At 40.5% G+C, this 20,298-nt stretch overlaps 1 protein-coding gene across 4 annotated transcripts in view; it reads left to right on the top strand.

Annotated features, from left to right (window-relative positions):
* The window catches only part of PREX2 (phosphatidylinositol-3,4,5-trisphosphate dependent Rac exchange factor 2), a 253,206-nt gene extending 233,424 nt beyond the window's left edge, over nucleotides 1-19,782 (top strand). For all 4 annotated transcript variants that reach the window (XM_080938801.1, XM_080938800.1, XM_080938802.1 and 1 more), the window contains 3 exons: nucleotides 9,298-9,400; nucleotides 11,589-11,656; nucleotides 15,442-19,782. In XM_080938801.1, coding sequence (XP_080794927.1) covers nucleotides 9,298-9,400; nucleotides 11,589-11,656; nucleotides 15,442-15,487 — 217 coding nt within the window. In that variant the 3' untranslated portion in view covers nucleotides 15,488-19,782. The remainder of the gene's footprint in view (nucleotides 1-9,297; nucleotides 9,401-11,588; nucleotides 11,657-15,441) is intronic.
* Nucleotides 19,783-20,298: the final 516 nt, after the last annotated feature.

Raw genomic sequence — 20,298 nt, 5'->3', positions numbered from 1 at the left:
TGCACTGTGCGCCATGATTAAATATAATTAGAAGTCAGAGCAAGTGTGATCATTGAGGGAGTGGAACATTTGCACAGAACAGTGCGTTTTCTACAGCAGAATACAATTCCCTGGTTGAAAGGGACACATTACCATGTCTCTTTATCCTCAGTGTTTGATTGCTTTACAGCCGATGCGCCTGAGCATGCTTCAGAGCGGGTTTTCTTCTAATCCTAAGCACAGTTTAATAGGACGAGGTCTACATCCATCAGGAAGCAATTTGAGCTTCCTGGATGCATCTGTACCAAAACAATGCACATAAAATACAAATTCTGGGGGCGGGGCCAAGAGCCAAGATTGTGCTTGTTGAATTATGGATGCTGGGATCTCTTACAGCCTCAAGGATGAGCCGTGGATGGTGAGTTCCTCTTACAGTGGGCTGGTAAAGAGTAAACAAGCGTACACAAACACATGGGCGGAGGACCTCGCCACTGCGGGCACTCTGGCTCACATCTGTGGCTTTGATAGTAAATCCATCCCCTTATTGCAAGTTAGAAAGTTGAAGCACATCTGGCTGTTCTTTCTTTTTTTCTTCCATTTTTAATATACTGTTGGCAGACCCTAGGTCCTCACTGTGACAGATCCCAGATTCCTCACTCAGGCTAGGCAAGCATTCATCACTGGGCTGTAACCTTCAGCCCATAAAATGCAGCTGTTCAACGTTTCCTACCAAGAGGAGGAAACTGCAGGAACTATGAGGAATCACAGTAAGGATTTATCATAGGCAGGTAAGGGAGGGGTACCCTAAGAACACAAAATGCCACACCTGGCTAGTGTTTATTTTCAGAACCTTCCCTTGCAACATCAGAGAAAGTCGCTTAAAACAACACCCCCCCCCCCCGAATTCAAATAGAGGAAGTTTTCATTCCTAGAAAGAAAAACCATTAGAATAGAGATGAAAATTTAGGAAGTGAAAAGATGCAGGTGTGAACTTTTGTTCATTTGTTGACAATATAAAAGGCCATTTGTAGAACTTTACTGTGGGTGTTCTAAACTCCACTAAGGGGGAGTGGGGGAGAGACTTGAGAGGCCTCACCTTCCCTGCACTTAGTCTTAACAAGGGAGCCTTCCAGGGAGGCTGGGCTGTAGCAATTCAATCATTCAATCCTGGGAAGAAGAATGGGGGGGGGGGTTAGGCTTTTAGGTGAAGTGACTCAAAGCAGAGAGGTGACAGCTTTGCATAGCAGCTGTGTTGTAGCCAGTGAGGTTTGCTCACAGCAACCTTTTCTCAACAGAGTTGATGTAAGACTAATCAATACACTAATACTTATATAATATTCCAAGTAGAAAGATAATTCACCTAGAAATGTTAACTTGCACATGCTGAGGGTGACAATGATTATATCTGGAGGGAAGGAAACCAAATCTTACTCATATGCTCTAAGGGAAACCAGATACTGATTTTGCCAATATGTAGTATCTTCTCAATGGACCTGCCACATTTCTCGATAGATTTAAGGATCAGGTCCTTTTTACAAATAGATGCCAGTTCCAGACTGTAAAGAAATTAATCTCGTGTTTTTAGGAGTGCTTAAATACTTGGTACTTACTAGGGGCTTGAATGATTTTTTTTAAAAAGTATGTACTGAATACCTACTAAGTACCAGGAATCAGACTACACTGTAGAAAGCCTACATCACATTGATCTAACTGCCTGTCTCTGTACCAATACCATTTGGGTTTTATCACGATTGATCTGTAATACAGCTTGAGGTCAGGGATGGTGATTCCCCAGAAGCTCTTTTATTGTTGAGAATAGTTTTTGCTATCCTGGGTTTATGTTATTCCAACTCTTATGAAGAATTGGGTAGCTCAGCTACTAAAAACAATGACTTCATGAAATTCATAGGCAAATGGATGGAACTAGTTAGATAACCCAATCACAAAGAACACACATGGTATACATTCAATGATAAGTAGATATTAGCCCAAAAGCTCCAAATACCCAAGATACAATCCATAGACCACATGAAGCTCAAGAAGTTGGAAGACCAAAGAATGAATGCTTCAGTCTTTCTTAGAAGGGGGAACAAAATATTCAGAGGAGGAAATACAGAGACAAAGTGTAGAACAGAGAAGGGTCCATCTGGGAATCCATCCTATATACAGTCACCAAACCCAGATGCTATTGTGGATGCCAAGAAGTACATGCTGACAGAAGCTTGATATAGCTGTCTCCTGAGGTGGCTCAGCCAGAGCCTAAGAAATACAGAGTCAGATGCTCATAGCCAACCATTGGAGTGAGAACAGGGTCCCCCCAATGGAGGAGTTAGAAAAATTACTAAAGGAGCTGAGGGGCTTTTCAACACCACAGGAAGAACAAAAATATCGACCAACCAGATCCACCAGAGCTCCCAGAGACTAAATCACCAACCAAAGAGTACATATGGAAGGACCCATGGCTCTTTCCACATATGTTGCAGAGGGATGGTCTTATTGGGCATCAGGGAGAGGAAAGGCCCTTGGCCATGTGAAGGCTCAATGTCCCAGTGTAGGGGAATGCCAGGTCGAGGAGATGGGAGGGGGTGGGAGGGTGGATAGAGGAACATTCTCATAGAGGCAGGGGGAGGAGGAAAGGGATAAGGAGATTTCAGAGGGGAATCTGGGAAAGCGGACAATATTTGAAATGTAAGTAAAGAAAATATCCAATAAAAAGAAAAAGGAAATGAAAAATGGCAATATTTGGACCATGTTTTAAAAATCTTTTTAACCTGTGTCCTTAATAAATTTTTATGCCTCCTTTCTCATGTTGGTGAACCTCTACTATAGCTGGTTCATTGATCTTTTTATTACAGTCAAAAGAAAAAACACTAAGGAAAGTCGAAGAGAAAGATTTATAAACTGAGCACTTACATATCTATAACAGGTTGAAGTGTGTCTTTAGCCCAAATGTTGTTAAAAATTAATGGGTCAGAAGGACAGGGGATGCTCAGGAATATGTGAAATCATGTGACCAGCAGTGCCTCACACCTATTAAAGAAGCACTGGTGTGTCCATAGCTGTCGTGTGATGAGTCACCAGAGTGGCTCATGTCCCCATGCCCTGCCCCTCTTCATTATCCAGGGGCTGAAATAGGTGTTGACCACTTGCCCACAATTTGAGTGCTGGGGTAACTACCGCCTAAGAAAGCAACAACAAGAAGCACAGACAATTCACTTCCGAACAATGTGTTCCCAAAAGACACTTCAACAAAGTGACTCAGCTTTTAATGAAAAGAGAAATAACTAAGGCTCCCACTGAATGGAAAGGGGTAATGATTTCATTTTCTAAGGTCTTGATCTGTAAGGTTCTAAATATAAATCAAAAGCTAAATAGGATAGACTTCATGTTTTCCCAGGTGTCCTCAGATTCGGTCAGATGCTGTGCCCTTGGAGAATTTTCTTTCCCTTGTCTCAGTGACTGAGGGTGCATCAAATACTGACAAACCATTGCTCAGGGTACATTTGAGCCATCAATACACACTCATAACTCTGGGGTGGGGGTGGATATTTTAGGCATAGTTTTGAGTTCTACATATACACTCCAACACAGAACGGGGTTTTTAAACTAGTGTTCAGTGTCACTTACCATTTTTCAAATGTGTGAAATTAAGTACTGAGACACCCCCCCTTAAGAGTTGTACTTTCTATATCTGATTAATGTGTTTTAGAAGACACATGATACTGTTTAATACAAACTGTGGCTACAAACCTAGAAATGTTTACCATAAATCTGGTCTTCCATGTGTTAAATTTGTTGTATTGAGTTATAGCCAGGACCTGAATATCTCTGTGTCTGTCTCTCTCTCACACACACACATACATACACACACAGCTGAATATCTATCTGTTTGTCTGTATCTCTCTATCTCTCTGTCTCTCTCTCTCTCTCTCTCTCTCTCTCTCTCTCTCTTTCTCTCTCTCTCTCTCTCTCTCACACACACACACACACACACACACACACACAGGATTTTAATACTGGCCCTGAGAGACGTTACAAATGATTCGTTGACAACCCAAACCTCAACACCTCTGTCCCTGTCTGCACTGAGAGAAAAGGGGTTCACTACAGTACCCATCAGTCACACTGGGTCCCACCTCAGACTATTCTGACTCCTGCACCACCACTGTGACCCAAAGAAGGTGCAGCATGCCCGCAAGTGTTCAGTTTAACACACGTGTCTCTGTGGGACTGTTGTACTCAAATCTGAATAGATAGTAAATGAGTCAATAGACCTTGGAGTGTTTGAAGATAGAATTAAGCCAGTGCCTTTGTCTGTGATTATTGCAAGTGACCAAATATGCAGAAGGCCTCGAGGTTTTGGGGGTTTTTTTTGTTTGTTTGTTTGTTCATGTTATCATTTTGAGCCTGTAAGGGTGGGTATGAAGGTAAGTGCCTTCTTTAGGAAAAATGAGAAGACATTAAAAGAAATGAAAGTCAGTATTTACCAAGTATCAGAGCAAGAACAAATGGAAAGTCTTAAATGCTGAAATGCACAACTTTTACAGAAGTTGGAACAGGTTTATTGTGTGACCCAGTTCCATCCTTTTGTCTCCCAATTTTTATGGCGCTGCCTTTGATTGCCTAGCAAATTATGATAATTTTGTGATATAATTTTTCTATGAAGAGAATAGAAAATTTGCTCTAGCTTCTAGCATGACTGATCTAATTTGAATTACTGGGAGCTCAGAAAAGCATTTTTGTAGCAGAACTATATTACTGCTAATGGCTTGTACACTTTTTGTTTGTTAATTTAAATCCTTATGAAATTCCATAGCACACAGACTAAGCCCTGTCCCTTTGAATGTTATTACAGGTAGATTCAGGCTTTGTCTTATTTCCACCTTGCTTCTTCTGACCACACGTACTTCCAGTCATAAGGAGCAAGATGTGCTCATATTTCCTGCATCTGCTTTTTGACATAGAAAGATTTTTGTGCAGTGGTCAAGCAGGAAAGAAGGCTCTGGAAGCCATAGCTGTACCAGAAAATAGGAATCCCATACCACCACGTGGCAGCAACTATGAATCATCTAAATAATTCAGTTCGAGCTATCCTGAGTCTGCCCTAGCTCAGCTCTCTCTAGCTCAGTTCTAGAAATAATCAGCAGCCATAAAAATGATATCCAAGACTATACATTATGACTGAAAAGGCCGAGGGGTGAAGAAATTAGCAGATATGGAGCCTTTTGCAGTTCAAATATTTTACATTGTGCAATTGAAAAAGGAACCATGTCTCTACACAGTCAGGTTTCTTCTAAGAACCCAAAAAAGGATGATTTCAAGCCAGCGGTTTAGAAACCGAAGGCTTTTTAACATGGAAGCAGATAGGCTCTTCTGTCAGCTTGGTACTTGGTGCACAATGGACACACAGTGTAGCCCAGAGTGAATGAAGTCACGCCTCAGCATTTGGTGCTGAGAAGATGCTCAGTTACGATAGTTCTTGCTGTCTGAACACGAGGACCCGAGTTCAACCCCAAGAACCCACATAAATCTGTGGCTGTTGTGCTGAGTGCACTTGGAAACCCAGTTCTGGGAAAGTGAAGACCTGTGAGTCCCTCAGGACAGATGTTCAGGCAACACCCTAAAGGAACTTCGGGTCTCAGGGAGAAGATCTACTTCAAAACAAAACTCAAGGTGAAAGGCTCTTAACTATCAACACACAAGATCTCCATATGAATGCACACACACACACACACACACACACACACACACACTCCTAAATTAAACTGTCCTTCAAAGTAAGTTGGACACATTAGCTATAGTTTATCATTTTAAGTGTGGGTAAAATAGGAATGAGTTGGCTCTATTTTCAGTGGAGGATGGCTGGACATACATTAACTGGAAGCACAGGTCTGTTGTCTTGTTTTTGTTTCTATAGGGAACTAGCAGTTCCTCTAGTGTTTGACACCTCACCAAGTGCATGTCTTCACAAGTGTAAGGCAGGGTCCACATCTGGAACATCTTATTGTGGGGTCATGTTGCGGCTTTCTTCATTGCATTTCTCTGCCATTTATGATGGAGACACAAACTACTCTGTGACATCGATAATTTACTTTTAAAATACATAATATAAATGTACAATCTTAATGTTAAATTACTTCATGCCAACAAAGGAAAAAATAAGCCTACTTAAGATGTTTGATTTTTAATAGCAACTAAAAGGAGCTACAAAATTGAAGGCCCATATTTTCCTAAGATAGTGAAATACACACACACACATATACAAAAATTTTGTTCATGATTTAAAGTACAATTTTTTCCAGAAGGAAAAATTTTAGTCACGCAAGAAATTTCATCATGAGTAGGATTTACTTAGCTCCTGGCCTCTCAGATGGACTTTCTTATTCTTGCCTGAGATTTTTAAGCTCAGCCCCTCTGGTAACCAAAACACCTGTACAACCAAATGGTGCCCCATAAATCCCAGCAGTGGGTTTATATGTCTTTATTCACTAGGGGAAATGCACATGCATCTTTCAGGAGTTGGAGTCTTAAATACAAGGAGTCAAATGCTGGGTCTTACCACCTGACATTCAGGTGAACGAGTTGAGAGCCAATGGGGCAAATAAAAGCCTATTGCCCTCAGAGCTAGGAGCACAGTTCTTGGCTTCCCTTAAGATGCTGTGATTCTGATGCTGTATATGGAAATACCAGCCCTGAGGAGCCCAGAAGCCTTAATTGGAAACAGACAGTATATCCAATAATTGTTTCTTTCAAAGCAAAATATACAAACAAAAAAACCAAAGTCACTTTTTAAATTATTTAGTTAATCCTGAAACTTCATTAAAATATACTGAGCATTTTATTGTTGTTTGGATTGGCTAGGGGAAAAAAACATGCACACCCATTTGAAGTTCAGTTTTTCTTTAAGTAATATCTCATTGGTTCTAAATAGGTGCCTCTTAGCCAGACATCCATGACCCCAGCACTTTGATTGCTCTGAGTTTTAGGTCATCCTGGGCTATATAGCAACAGCAGCTCAGCCAGTACTAATTAATGTGGGTAAGCAGAGGCTCAGTTAGGTAGGGAGAGGCAGATAAAAGAGGTATCGCTTGATGTCCCTGTTCAGTGTGTACAATTGACTACACTGTTGGCCCAGTTGAAGTAAAATCTATTCAAGTCTCTTGCAGGCAGTTTTTGCCGTGTTGCTAATTTACAGCTTGTGCAATGAAGAGTAATCAGTGTAAGGTGATTAGGAAGGTTGATGACAAAGACCCTCACTGTGCCTGTGTTCACAGAAGAAGAGGGAGCCATGCTTTGTCGGGAAACTGCAGACATGTCTTCAGACCTGAAAACAGAGCTGAGACTTCTCTTTCTTTAGATTCATTCAGCGGGAGGAATGAGCATTATTGATTAAGCTGTTGGGGTCAGCAGATTCAAAATTAGAGCAGAGGACACCTTACTGAGGACAAAGAGCTGTAGCTGTTGAGGAGACAATTAAATGAAACTGATTTTCTCTTTACATGATCCGTTAGATACAGTGGCTGGCCTTCAGCGGCCTACAGGTCCATGCAAAACAATGTGCAGAACAATTCGAATCAACTCAGATGCTGTCCTTGAGAACATCATGTCTAACTAGAAGTTAATTATGTAACTTCAGACCATTAGCATGTGAAGAATTCAGAGGAATTCTCAGTGATGATTATGAGGAGGTCACTTCTCCAGTTGCTTATTGGGCAGGGTAAACAAATATTTGTATTATAAATATGATTATTCAGTTTTCTATGGAAAAGAAGTTTTTATACATACTTCACAATGATAGGCTAATTTTAATTTTAAATTCTTTGTCATATATCCCCAGTCATGTGATCCTGTGTCCTATTTTTTTCACTGTTAGTTCTATCAAACTATTATTATTATTATTATTATTATTATTATTATTATTATTATTATTATTATATTTAATCTTTAATAGTCTAGTTGTTATCCCCCTCTGGGTCTTCCCTCTGATGTTTCCTTATCCCATTTCTTCCTGCCTCCCAACCCTCATCTCCAAGATGTCTCCACGCCAACCCCAGCAGACCTTCCCACTCCCTGGAGCCTCAAGTCTCTTGAGGGTTAAGTGCTTCTCTCATTGAGGCCAGACCAGACAGCCCCCTGCTGTATACATGTCAGGAGCTCTCATATCAGCTGCTTCCTGCTGAATGCTACCTGCCTGGTGACTCAGTATCAGAGATCTCAGGGGTCCACGTTAGTTGGGGCTGCTCGGCTTCCTATGGAGTTGCCCTCAGCTGTGTCCAACCTTTCCCTAATTTAACCAGAGGGATCCCCAGATTCTGTCCATTGGTTGGGTATGAGTATTGTATCTGACTCTTTCAGCAGCTTGTTGGGCCTCGTGGAAGGCAGCCATGCTGGGCTCCTGTCTGTAAACACACCATAGTAACAGTGCCAGGTCTTGGAGCCTCCCCTTGAGCTGGATCCCAATCGGGGCCTGTCATTGGACCTTCTTTCCCTCAGCCTCTTCTCCATTGTTGTCCCTGTAGTTCTTTCAGACAGTAACAACTCTGGGTCAGAGTTTTAGACTGTTGGATGGCAACCCCATCCCTCTACTTAATATCTACTGGAGGTGGGCTCTACAAATCCTGTCTTCCTACTGTAGAGCATGTCCTCTAAGGCCCTTCCCTCTGAGTCACAAGAGTCTCTCACCTCCCAGATCTTTGGTATATTCTAGAGGGTCTCTGCTGCCTCCCACCTACTGAGGTTGCCTGTTTTCCTTCTTTCTGCTGGCCCTCAAGGCTTTTCTCCTGCCTCTAAACCCCCATACTTGATCATATTTTCCTTTTCGCCTCTCTGTTCCCTGGCCCACCCAGTTGCTTTCTTCTCCCTCCCAAGTGGGATTGAAACATCTTCACTTTGGTCCTTCTTGAGTTCTGTGGATTGTATCCTGGATATTCTGTACCTTTTTAGCTAATGTCACTTACCAGTGAGTACATACCATGCATGTCCTTTTGGGTCTGAGTTACCTCACTGGGAATGGTATGTTCTAGTTCCACCCATTTCCCTTCAAATCTCATGATGCCCTTGTTCTTAATAGATGAATATTATCTTATTGTGTAAATGAATCACATTTTTTGTATCTTTTTCTTCCGTATCCTTTTTGTATCCAGATGTGGGACATCTAGGTTGTTTACAGCTTTTGGTTATCACAAATAAGGCCCTATGGCCTATTTTTTTAAAACAGAAATTCCATCATTGGCTGGTTTCTGATGACACTGGTAGTTCTGATTTCTCTAGGAGTAGATCAGTGAGTCTGACTGTGACTTCCATTACCTTGGCCCACAGGTGTACCCTGAGTGTGACGCTGGAGCAAGCCATCACTCTAGCAAGAAGCCATGGACTCCCTCCTCGGTACATTATGCAGGCCACAGATGTGATGAGGAAACAGGTAAGTCACACTTCTGTCTTAGGAGAGATGTTTCCTAGGATCTGGTTTGGCTTTGGTCATTTATCAGGTATGGCACTTGTCTAGGCACATGACATTGGGTAAGCCATGCCTAGCAAGCATGGCCAAGGAGAAAATAGTACAGACCCCTCATCCAAGGGACCTGAACTCATAGGAAATGGCTACATAAAAACAAAAATGGTCTGTGTCTCCTAGCAGTAACAAAACAAAGGATGTGTGGTACTTCTAGTAACTACAGACAATTTAATAGGCCTGGGAAGTAGATTATGGTAGAGGAGGCAAGAAAAAAGAGGAATTGAAGGCCCTGCTTGTTTTCATGATCTCCCAAAGTCTTTCATGTCATGATGAAATGTGTACAACACCCTGAGCTGAAAGTTCTCACCTCAGAATTACCATCTGAGGCTGAAAATAAGATAGGCCTTTGGGCAGTGGACAGAAGTAGGCACCAAAATACAATCATGTGTCCCAATGGGGACAGTGATGAACCAGGGGAGGGGGGACCTTCTAGTATTCAATACCATCACTGTTTGAGAGAGAGAGAGAGAAAAAAGAAACATATTTATATCATACCTCAGAATGACATTAATCATTGTCTGTGAGTTACAGCTGAGTTAGATATTCACTTAAAGTATTTGGGAAATAGATAACTCATCTTGGAAAAAAATGCTATTCCATCACAGTATTAATATGCCACCATTGGGAACTGAAGTGTTATGCAGAACTCTGATGGAGACTCAGTATTTACAGTCCTGTAGTCTAAGCTTCTTGGTAAAGCCTACAAAGAGTGATGGCATGACAGGAGTTGCCCCATTAGAAATGAGTCCAAGTAATGTCACAAGTGGTAAGACACAAGGACAGCATACATCTCCAAATGTGATGAACACAGAAGATCTTGGTGTCACTCCTTTGATTTTCTTGTTTTGTAAAAGCAGCATTTCCTCCCTCTAATGATAAGAACATTACATACAAATCCACACCAAGACACTATACAAACTAATGGCCAGTAGTTGTTCAAAGTATGAAGGTCGTCAAAGGAAGGTTCTGGAAGGTTCTGAGCAGCTGTCACAGGAACATGAAGCATGATCACAAAGTGCAACATGACATTCTGCACCAAAGGATCCCAGACCAGAAAAGGAGCCTTCCTGGAGCAAGTGGTGTGACCTGAGGTTGATATGCCACAAACAATGGCCATATGCTTGGGCTGACTCATGGCTTTCATCAACCACAGTTCAGGGAGGGGTGGTAAAGTGTGTAGAAATCTATTTTGTTCTTGCAAATACTTTCTTAAGTATTTAGTGTCTTCAAAAGAAAAAGACTGAATGATTACCATTCCATAATTTATTTTCTATGTCCTTTTGCCTGTCTGTTTTTCTAGACTTGTTTTCATTTCTTAGTTTTATTTTGAGAGAATCTATTCTTTGAGTTTTCACTGCCTCTTCTTGCAACTTTATTTAGGGCAATATTGGATGCAGTGGGTACTTAGAACATGTTAAAGTTTTTTTTGTTGTTGTTGTTGTTTTAGTTACTCTCCTTTCTCTGTTCCTAGAAGCAAACAGTCATCTTTGGTTCAATTGGGAACTCATTAGGAACTAAACAGTGGTTGTAACTTCATTTCTGAAATTTCTGGTCATGGGTTCCCTTTTACCACAGGGAAAAACATTGTTTTTTTACCACCAACTTTGAGACAAAACTTTTACATTTCATAAATCAACATTGATGTAGCTTATCTAGAAATTGCTGGTGAGATATTTAGAAGATGCTTTCTTACAAAACGTTATTACATTTAAACTACATGTCCATCTGAAGAGATGCAGGTTTGACTCATGTTCCATGAAAGTGTTTGGGGCTAACATGTGTTAATAACATGGCCATGTTCTATTTTTAATGTTTTAAGTTATTGTTTCTGAAATGTGTAAAAAGATATAAGATATGGGAATAAATGAGAAGCTATTAAACTCTTGAATGAGCTAAGGCTATAAGATAAATAATAAGTATTTGGAACAGTATATTTTAACTCATAATAGCACTAATTAAAAAAAACCTTTCATATAGTGTTTTTATGTATTTCTTATTAATGGCCCTTGATATCAAACACTGTTAAAATAATGCCTCTAAACTCAGATTTATTTGAATTAACTCTTACTATATTATTGATTTCACTGACTTTCAGGGTGCAAGAGTTCAGAACACAGCTAAGAACTTGGGGGTTAGAGACCGGACTCCTCAGTCAGCCCCAAGGTAAGTGTACCACGTCTACATCTTGCCTGGGGGCTTATTGGCTTCTAGCAGAGTCAGTCATGGCCAGTGTCCTACTGACACTGACTGTGAGCTCACTCTGGAAAACACTCAGTGGTGAAGTCTGATGAGGGGATCAATGGACGCTCTCAGAAAGAAACAGACCTTATTTATTTTGAAAGTGAATTTAAAAAAAAATAAAGTTTACAAAAATTCAACTCAAAAATATAATTAATATGTATCAACAGTCCATCCACCCTTTCTACTACTCCTGAGATTGTTATGCCCTTGCCTCTACTGTTATGGAAAACTCTGAAACCCCAGCTTGCATGTAATCTTCTGCTTTGAGTCTCAGTTGAGTAGCTCTTGTCAGTCTTCCTGGGTGTCACATGATAATGCCCCTTTCTATATCATGTAGCCATGGATTATTAGAGGGTTCTCTGCCTAACCAAATATGAGTTCTCAGGATACAGAGATTATATATTCATTTTAACAGTAACTACATAGTGACTTCAAATATTTGAATTTATTTCAAGACAATGTGAATGAATGATTGGATAGACGGATGAATTAATCAGAGTTTTTTGTTGGGGATATCAAATATTCACAGTCCACCAATTATAAGAAAGTTCTCACTTACTTTTGAAGTGAATGAGCATAGAAAACTGCTTTCCATTTGGTTTCTATGATTAGAGTAAGCTGTTATCTATCTTGAAGTGGGGCAGTGTTAAATAATTACTTAGACATTTGATCACGATTACATGTTGGCATTTTAACCAAAAGTAGGCTTCTCAAGTGCTGTCTCAGGCAAGATGTTCTTTGTTTCTGCTTATAACATGGTGAGCAGAGAGAGGGAAGTGACTCCAGCCATTTATACTTCATATCGATAACCTACTTGGGAGGTATGCGTGCTTTCAAAGAGAAACCATGTTTCCCCGGTGAAAATGGATGGGACCGCCATGTAGTAGCTGCATGTATTTCTAGTGCTGACTCCTAACTCTGTATAATACTCTAGTCTTGTTAATTGTCATTCTTAGGTGCTTAGTCTTGAGGCTTTCTATTGCTAAAGAGTCATTTCACACACACACATACACACACACACACACACACACACACACACACACAAACCCATTCTCTCCAGCACCATGAGCAGACATGGGATATTTGTGTAATAGACCCACTGAAGTGTTCAAATTCCAGTAAGAAAACAAGGTAATAGCTTTGCAAGGTGTTTTCAGCTAGAGCCGTTGAACACTAATGAACAGCAGGGCTGGGATAAAGCTTTAGCACCCGGTCAATAAAGCAATATTCCGGCTGAACATAAGACAGCAAACCACTGATGAACTCAAGCTTTTTCTCTATTGGATTATCTTTAAAACACTTGAGATGAAACATAATAAAATGAACCAGCTATAAAATTGATATGATGTACAGGGGAATAACAAGAGAGAAATAAAAATCATTTCGAATTTCTATTTACTATTTCACTCATTCTGTAGATATTTACTGAGTAAATACCATGTGTTTTACTGGTGCCCCTTGGAAAACAGAAGCTCAATACAGAAGTGACTGCGGCCCTAAAGGAGCAATGTGCGACTGTGCACAGAACTCAGCATTAGCATCTTTGCTTAGAAAGCACAAGAGACAGGAGAGAAGGGAGGGAAAAGAGGAGGGGGAAGATGAGGGGAAGAGAGGCAGTTTGTGGAGATACAGACTATACAGGCTCATGGGGCATAGGATCCCTTCTGACAGGAGCCATCACTTCCCTAAAAGACAATAATGTGGAAGACACATTTAGTACTCATAACCAAAATATCCACCAGCAAAGCTGGCAAAATATTTCTGGAAAATTCATTCTTAGGAGCTTCAGGGAGTCATGTGTACCTAGGAGTTTATTCAGTTCAAACCTCCCAACCTAACTCCATATGCTTAGTTTACTTATTGTTCTTGGTGTTAACTCAGCGAACACACACTGATGTATATTTGCTTCTGCTGTTGGCAACCACCCCACACACACACCAGTAATTTAGTTTCCAAAAGCAGAAGCCTTGGTGCAGGGTTAGAGCCCAACTCCTTACCTGTATCACTTCCAAAACACACCAGCTGTTGCTAAACTCCCAGAGCTGTCAAGTTTCCATTGTTACATGAGCCTGAACTCAAATAACCCTGAGTCACTTCCAAGAAGCCTCAAGAAACAGAGGTTTCCCAGACCTGCAGTAGCCAGAGCTATTATTGCATTTGGTGACCACAGGGAGTAGCCTCTGCGCCAATTTGCAAGGCAGACATTTCAAAGATTCATCTCTCTGCCAGTATTGGACACGCTGGGCACAAACAGACAAAATCAGACAATAGAATGTGAGGGGTACGACTTCTCTACCCACCCTCCCATCTCTGGCCTTGTCACTTACTGGGCAGAAGTACCATGGAAATAGGATAGAAATTGAGAGAGAAAAGGACCTTCTGATTGTTCTGTTTCCCCAGCCCCAGGAGGGAGTTTGAAACAGAATCTTGTGCTCAGGCTGCAGAAGAATCTTCAAACTACATCAGCTCAATTTAATGTGTTCTCTTCTTCAGGAAGGACAAAACAAGCCTTTCGGTATTCTCCTCCTCGGTGGAGATAACCTATGGGGCACCAGTCACATTTTTCAATCCTGCAAAAACAGTAACTTTTGGCCTCCAGACCAATAAAGTTCATTTTGCCAATCAGACTTACAATTTGGCATTAAATCATCTTCATTTCTCTCCACTGGTTTAGAATTGGTATGGTATTTTGTGTCTCAGACAGAGGAAATTTATAGTTTGCTATAGTGACTAGCAATGCTTTTAAGTTCTATTCAACTTTGTGGTGGAGCATGTGCTTAAAAAGTATGAAAGCCCTGGATTCAATCCTCAGGACTCATAAACACCCCCAACAAAACACACACATACACACACACAATCATGTATATATGCTTATACATATACTCACAGTAGGATGAGTGTCAACTTAATTCCTCTTAAGGAAAACAGGTAGATCCAAGAGCCACACACATTAGCTCAGCCGCTCATCTCTCTAGATTAGTGGTTCTCAGCCTGCGGGTCCTAACATCCTTGTGGCATCACATATCAGATATCTCGCATATAGAGGTAAATGTGCAAAGATTCTAGAAAATCTGGAGATCCCTGTGAGATAGAGACTATATTCGGGAAAGGTAGCTATGGTAGTCAAGGGGTTAATTATCATAATGACACTGCCTCTGACACTTCAGGGGAAAGACATTACTACCAGCAAAGCAGACAGACAGACAGACTGGAGCAGAGTAATAGCTTCCAAAACAGCAGATTCTCAACCTGTGGGTTACCACCTCTTTAGGGTCAATTGACCCTTCCAAGGAGCCACATATCAGTTTTCCTGCTATCAGATGTTCAAATTATGATTCACAACAGTGAAAAAATCATAGATATGGAGTAGCAATGCAATAATTTTATAATTGGGGGCCACCACAATATGAGGAGCTGTACAAACAGGGTGTGGCATTGGAACAGTTGAGAACTCCCGTGAAAAGATAGTGCCATCAAAGGAGCAGCCTTTGAAACGTGCACAAAGAAAAGAGACATATTTCCAAACTCACAGGACCCAAGTTTTAGATTAAGCGGTCTCATGTCCTATGTTCTATGGGAGAATCAATGTAACAATGGCTGACGGAGCCAAGAAGTTAGTGGTGATGTATTTTTTTTTCTACCAATAATAATATTCATGTAAGGCTAGTGTAGAAAGTGATTGTCACACTGTCCTGTTTCCTTTCTAGACTGTACAAGCTGTGTGAGCCACCACCTCCAGTGGGAGAAGAATAAGCATCTCTACAAGCCACGAGGCAGATGCTCCCAAATGCTGGCAAAGTCAACATTCTCTGCCCAAGACAAAGAAATGCATATCTAAGAAGTAAAGTTTCTCACGGCGTAAATAGCTGATGTTTGGTTTGGGTATTTGTGCTGGAACTAGAAGTTGCTTCAGACAGTTTGGCCTCATTAAGATTACAGATGCATATTTGGGCAAATTTTACTGCTCGGATTTGTAGGGAAATACAGAGATAAAATATTAACTATTTCGGCTCTTTGCTCATTCATTAAATTCTATTGTATTTGTTTTTAGCTTCCCCAATGGACAGATATAATAATTGATAGTTTGAAGAGGCATGTCACTAAAAATGATGACCACACTTTGGAAACAGTCTTACAGAAGGGTTAAGTGCAGTGTAGATGGGGAGTTACAGATGTCCCATCTACCACCTGTGCCACTCAGAACTGCACATGTGAGAAGCCAGGACATACATGCCTCCCTTTCTTGGCAAGGGTTTGGCAAGACGTACGTTCACCTCTGTCACACACGCTCCAGCTGTGTAACCACTCTGGCTGGCAGGTGCTTTTCTGATCTCCCCAATGAGCCACGAATACTGGGTGAAGTCTCACTGACAGCTGGGGGCAGGAAGTTGCCAGGTTGGGGAAATGAAAGACGCAAATGAAGATGGAAAATAAGAAGCGGATCGGACAACTCAACCCTTCACAGAGGAAGAAACTGTCAACCATATGAAGTCTTTCTATGAGACATCAGACCCTTAAAACAATCCACCTTCATGAGTATTTGTCTATCAGGTTATATGTGTAAGATGTGAAAAATAGATTTATTTGTTGTCTTTCAAAGGGCCATTAGAAAAGAACCTTGATAATTTATGGAACCAAGGTATAGACTGTATCCATTCTAAAGTATATGCTGTATTTATCACTTCTGTGTTGGTATACTAACATTGTTTTTAACACATAAATATATTGATATTGGTTTTAGATATATAACTTTAAGAATAATTAAAACAGCATGACTGTGATTATGATAAGCAAAGTTGTGCTTTGCTTAATGATAGGAATAAATTGTGCCTTTAGGTGACATTATCATTGTACAAATGTCATGGAGGGTACTTTCATGAGCTGAGGTGGCTATGGCCTCAGTAGACTGTCTGGCCTATCGGAACTGTCTCCTACAGGCTGTCCATCACTGACCCAAAGGCACATACAGCACAGAACCGTGTATGGAAATGGGCTCAGCACATGAAATCCTTTCTTTAATGACAGTTTTGACAGACCATTATTCAGTTTTACTTTACAAATCTCATAATGAATTTCAGCCAATCATTAAAAGCTGTCTTTACTGCCAGTGATATATTAAGTTTTTAAAAAATGTGTTTCAGAGGTATGGGATTATATTTATCCTATGAGTTAAGGTGAAAATTATTCAGCAAGAGAACTTGAGATTTTTTTTCATTATTCAGTAAAACTGTATGTGACCAACCATAGGGAAACCAACATCAGTTTCTAAAGAAAAGCCTTAGCATTCTGAATTTAATAAAGATATGACCTACCTTTGCATTTATGACATACACCCATAACTTTTAGGAAATTAATATTTTGCTATCATCGGCACACAAACCTGAAGCTCTGATATTTGTGGTAGCGTCAGAGAGTCTCTCAAAGTCTGGTGAGTAAGGAGAGCTAACCAGCAGACCCTTTACACTGTTCTACTGGTCTGTGCTCACCAGCCTCAGTCAGTTCCCATAGAGGCACAGAAGGGCTACAGGGCATGCTTCTATCCCCTGGGCATGTTATCTACTTTTACAGTGTTTATAAATTAGTGTATTTTAAGGATCCATCCTATATAACAGAATGTGGTTAAGGTTATCTTTTGAGTTGAACATATTGGTGTACACAGCACTTACTAACTTTAAAAGATGTCCAGTGGTTGATTATAAGACCCATCACTGCCATTTTTATTGTAATAAAATCGTAGCTGACGTAGGTTAGTGTGAACTAAATGTCACCTTTGATTGCCTAGCCCACGTTTTGCTGTGCCTGCCTCAGATAGCCTCGCAGCAGGGCTGGAAGCTGAACTTGTCTCACCACCTGCACTTCACAGCTGAGCTAAAGCAAAGACTAACCATTGACCTGCACAAGTTCACTTTATGAACATGGCGGAGTCCTAAGTTAACATAGGAAACCCATCTTCTTAATGACGGCACTGCTTTTATCTGTTATGTGAGAAGTGTTAGAATATTAACAATTACTTTCTGACTAAAGTTGGAGTTTTATGACATGTATTGTCATTTAATTATATGGGCCATGTTGCAAAAATCATGTGGGATGCCTTTTATGTACGAGAACTATATTCTTGGCATTTCCGGTTCATAACTGAAGAGGCTCCACATGAATTGCAAGTCAGAAGTGGGACATTATGTAAAACTTTCAAAGTGTTAACACTTAAAAAAACCTACGATAGATAAGTAATCATTTTTCAATACCATAATATATACCTTCTTTTGACATTGGAGTTTTAGCAGGCCTTGGGAGTTTAGAAGTTTGGTTTAATGTTGCACTATCCTCTGCAGCTGGGGATTATTGATGAGCTAAGGGAAAACCCTGCTTAGTGTTACTACTTCTCTGTGTGGACATAGGCTCCGGTCTACCCACTGAGAGATTTTAGATCTTATCACAGGAACTGAATCATATGTACTATCTTAAATCTTTTTCTCTTTTGTGTCTAACATTACAAAATTTAATTCTGTAAAAACTTGAAGAGCTGAAAAGATATCTATTTTCCTATTCTAGAGACAGCCAGAGGATGAGGATTTCTGCTCCAGGTTTGTTTGGCTTCTCCTCTGTAAACCAACATTCTCCTCTGCAGGGCCATGCTGTTTTCCTTCCCTTTAACAGTTTTCTGGTGTCTTCAGCCCCCTGTGTATCCATTGGCTACTCTTCTTGCGGCAAGATGTTCAATTAAAAAGGAAGAGAGAACTGGGAATGTGGGACAGTGGTGCTTGCCTAGCACATGTAAAACCATATATTAAACCATGCTGGCTTTCCTTTAAGCCAGTGATGGCTCATGCCTGTAATCCAAGTACACAGAGAGTCAGGAGAATTGCCAGGAGTTCAAGGGCAGCTTTAGCTACATATGAATGTGAGGTCAGTCAATTACAGTGTGAGACACGGCCTATGAAGGAAACAAAGACGCTAAAGTGTGTGTTACTCGGGGTGGCAATATTTCTGGCTCTATTGATTTTAACTTTGAATAGCTCAATTTGGAATGAAAAGAAGTTGATCCTATACTAACTTTATGGGGAAGAAAATCAATGAGAAATAAATTCAAAAGGAGCTCACTTAAACAAATAATTCCCTGTAGTGAACACGTAGATTTTATAGGCAAGGTTATTTAAAGCACACATGTTTCTATCTCAAACCATCAAGTATTCTTACACAAGTCCAAGCATCTGTGGTCCTGTGCAATATGAGTCACCACATCTAAGCAGGGGTTTTCTCAGGCATTTAGGTTTTTATAAAATCATAATATTAAAATCTTAAATTAATAACCTTGCTTTTTAAGTCATTTGTCCCTTTAAAAAATTGAAAATAATCTTGGAAATCTACCCTAGTGGGAATACAGTCAAACTACTACAGCTTTGTATTTGACTGAATTGCTTCTAAATTTTTAGGGAGTTTAATTTTTAAAATCTGTTTTCATATGAATGCTCCTGCAAAACTGAAGTCTAAAGACTCTTCCTTTTGCATGTTTGGAGTTTTAGGGGAGAGCCTCAGAAAAATCTTTTCTCTGAAGAACAGGTGGAGGAAATATGAGTCAGCTTTACCAAGAATGGCCTCCGCAAAGCAGTTTTACAGAATGGCCACCATTTTCCTTAGGTGCTGCAATTTCATGCTGGTCATAGTGGTTAATACTTGGTCCCAGAATTATTTGATACTTTAATGGTTTGCCATTGTCACTGTTGGTAGCATTGCTGTTGCTGAGCACCACCTGGCAAGTATGGAGGTCTATTTCAGTACATTCAGTCTGTGTGACTCTCCGGGGTCACTTAGTGGGAAGTCTGCCTCACTTAAAACTGTTTATTCTCTCACTGGCTTAGGTTTCTGAAGTCTGCTAAGTCTGATAATGATATACAGATGCCTGTGTGTGTGTGTGTGTGTGTGTGTGTGTTTTCATATAACATAAACCACTTTTTTAGTTTTATGAACATTAATTATAAATATATAATTTTGGTGTCTTCTTTGCTTGAAAAAATGTGAGACATGTCGTTTCTAGACAGACCACATGATGTCTGCTGCAGATATCAGTGCTGCCTGGGCCACAGGTGAACTTGTGGGCTGTCCTGTGTTCACTGATGCTCCTATGCTATTTGCACGAGCCAGCTTGGTTTTTGTTTGTCATCACTGTGACAAATCATCCGAGATAATTAAGTTACAAAGAGAGAAGGTTTATTTTGGCTCAAGTTGATAGAGGTTCTAGTCCACAACCAACTGGAGCCTGCGGCTGAGCCCATTGTGATTAGCAACTCGCGGCAGAGGAGGACAGCAGACCAGAAGCACTTTGTTCATTAGCCGAGTCACAAAGATAAGAGACTTTGGCTCCACAGTATCTCATGCAGCCTTCAACAGGCTCAGGAACCACACATTGACCTCCATCCTCCAGATGTTTCGCCACCTCTCAATAGCGCTACACCGAGTATCAAGCTCTTAATATCGGATGCTTGGGAGACATGCCATGGTTCAAACTACATCGCTATCCAGTCAATCTCAAGTCTGCTTTTCTGGTTTACCACTAAGAATTAGCT

The sequence above is a fragment of the Micromys minutus genome (assembly GCF_963924665.1).
Source record: "Micromys minutus genome assembly, chromosome: 26".
In the NCBI taxonomy this organism is placed as follows: Eukaryota; Metazoa; Chordata; class Mammalia; order Rodentia; family Muridae; genus Micromys; species Micromys minutus.
The sequence above is the reverse complement of the archived record's forward strand: the minus strand, read 5'-3'. Positions and strand labels throughout refer to the sequence as shown.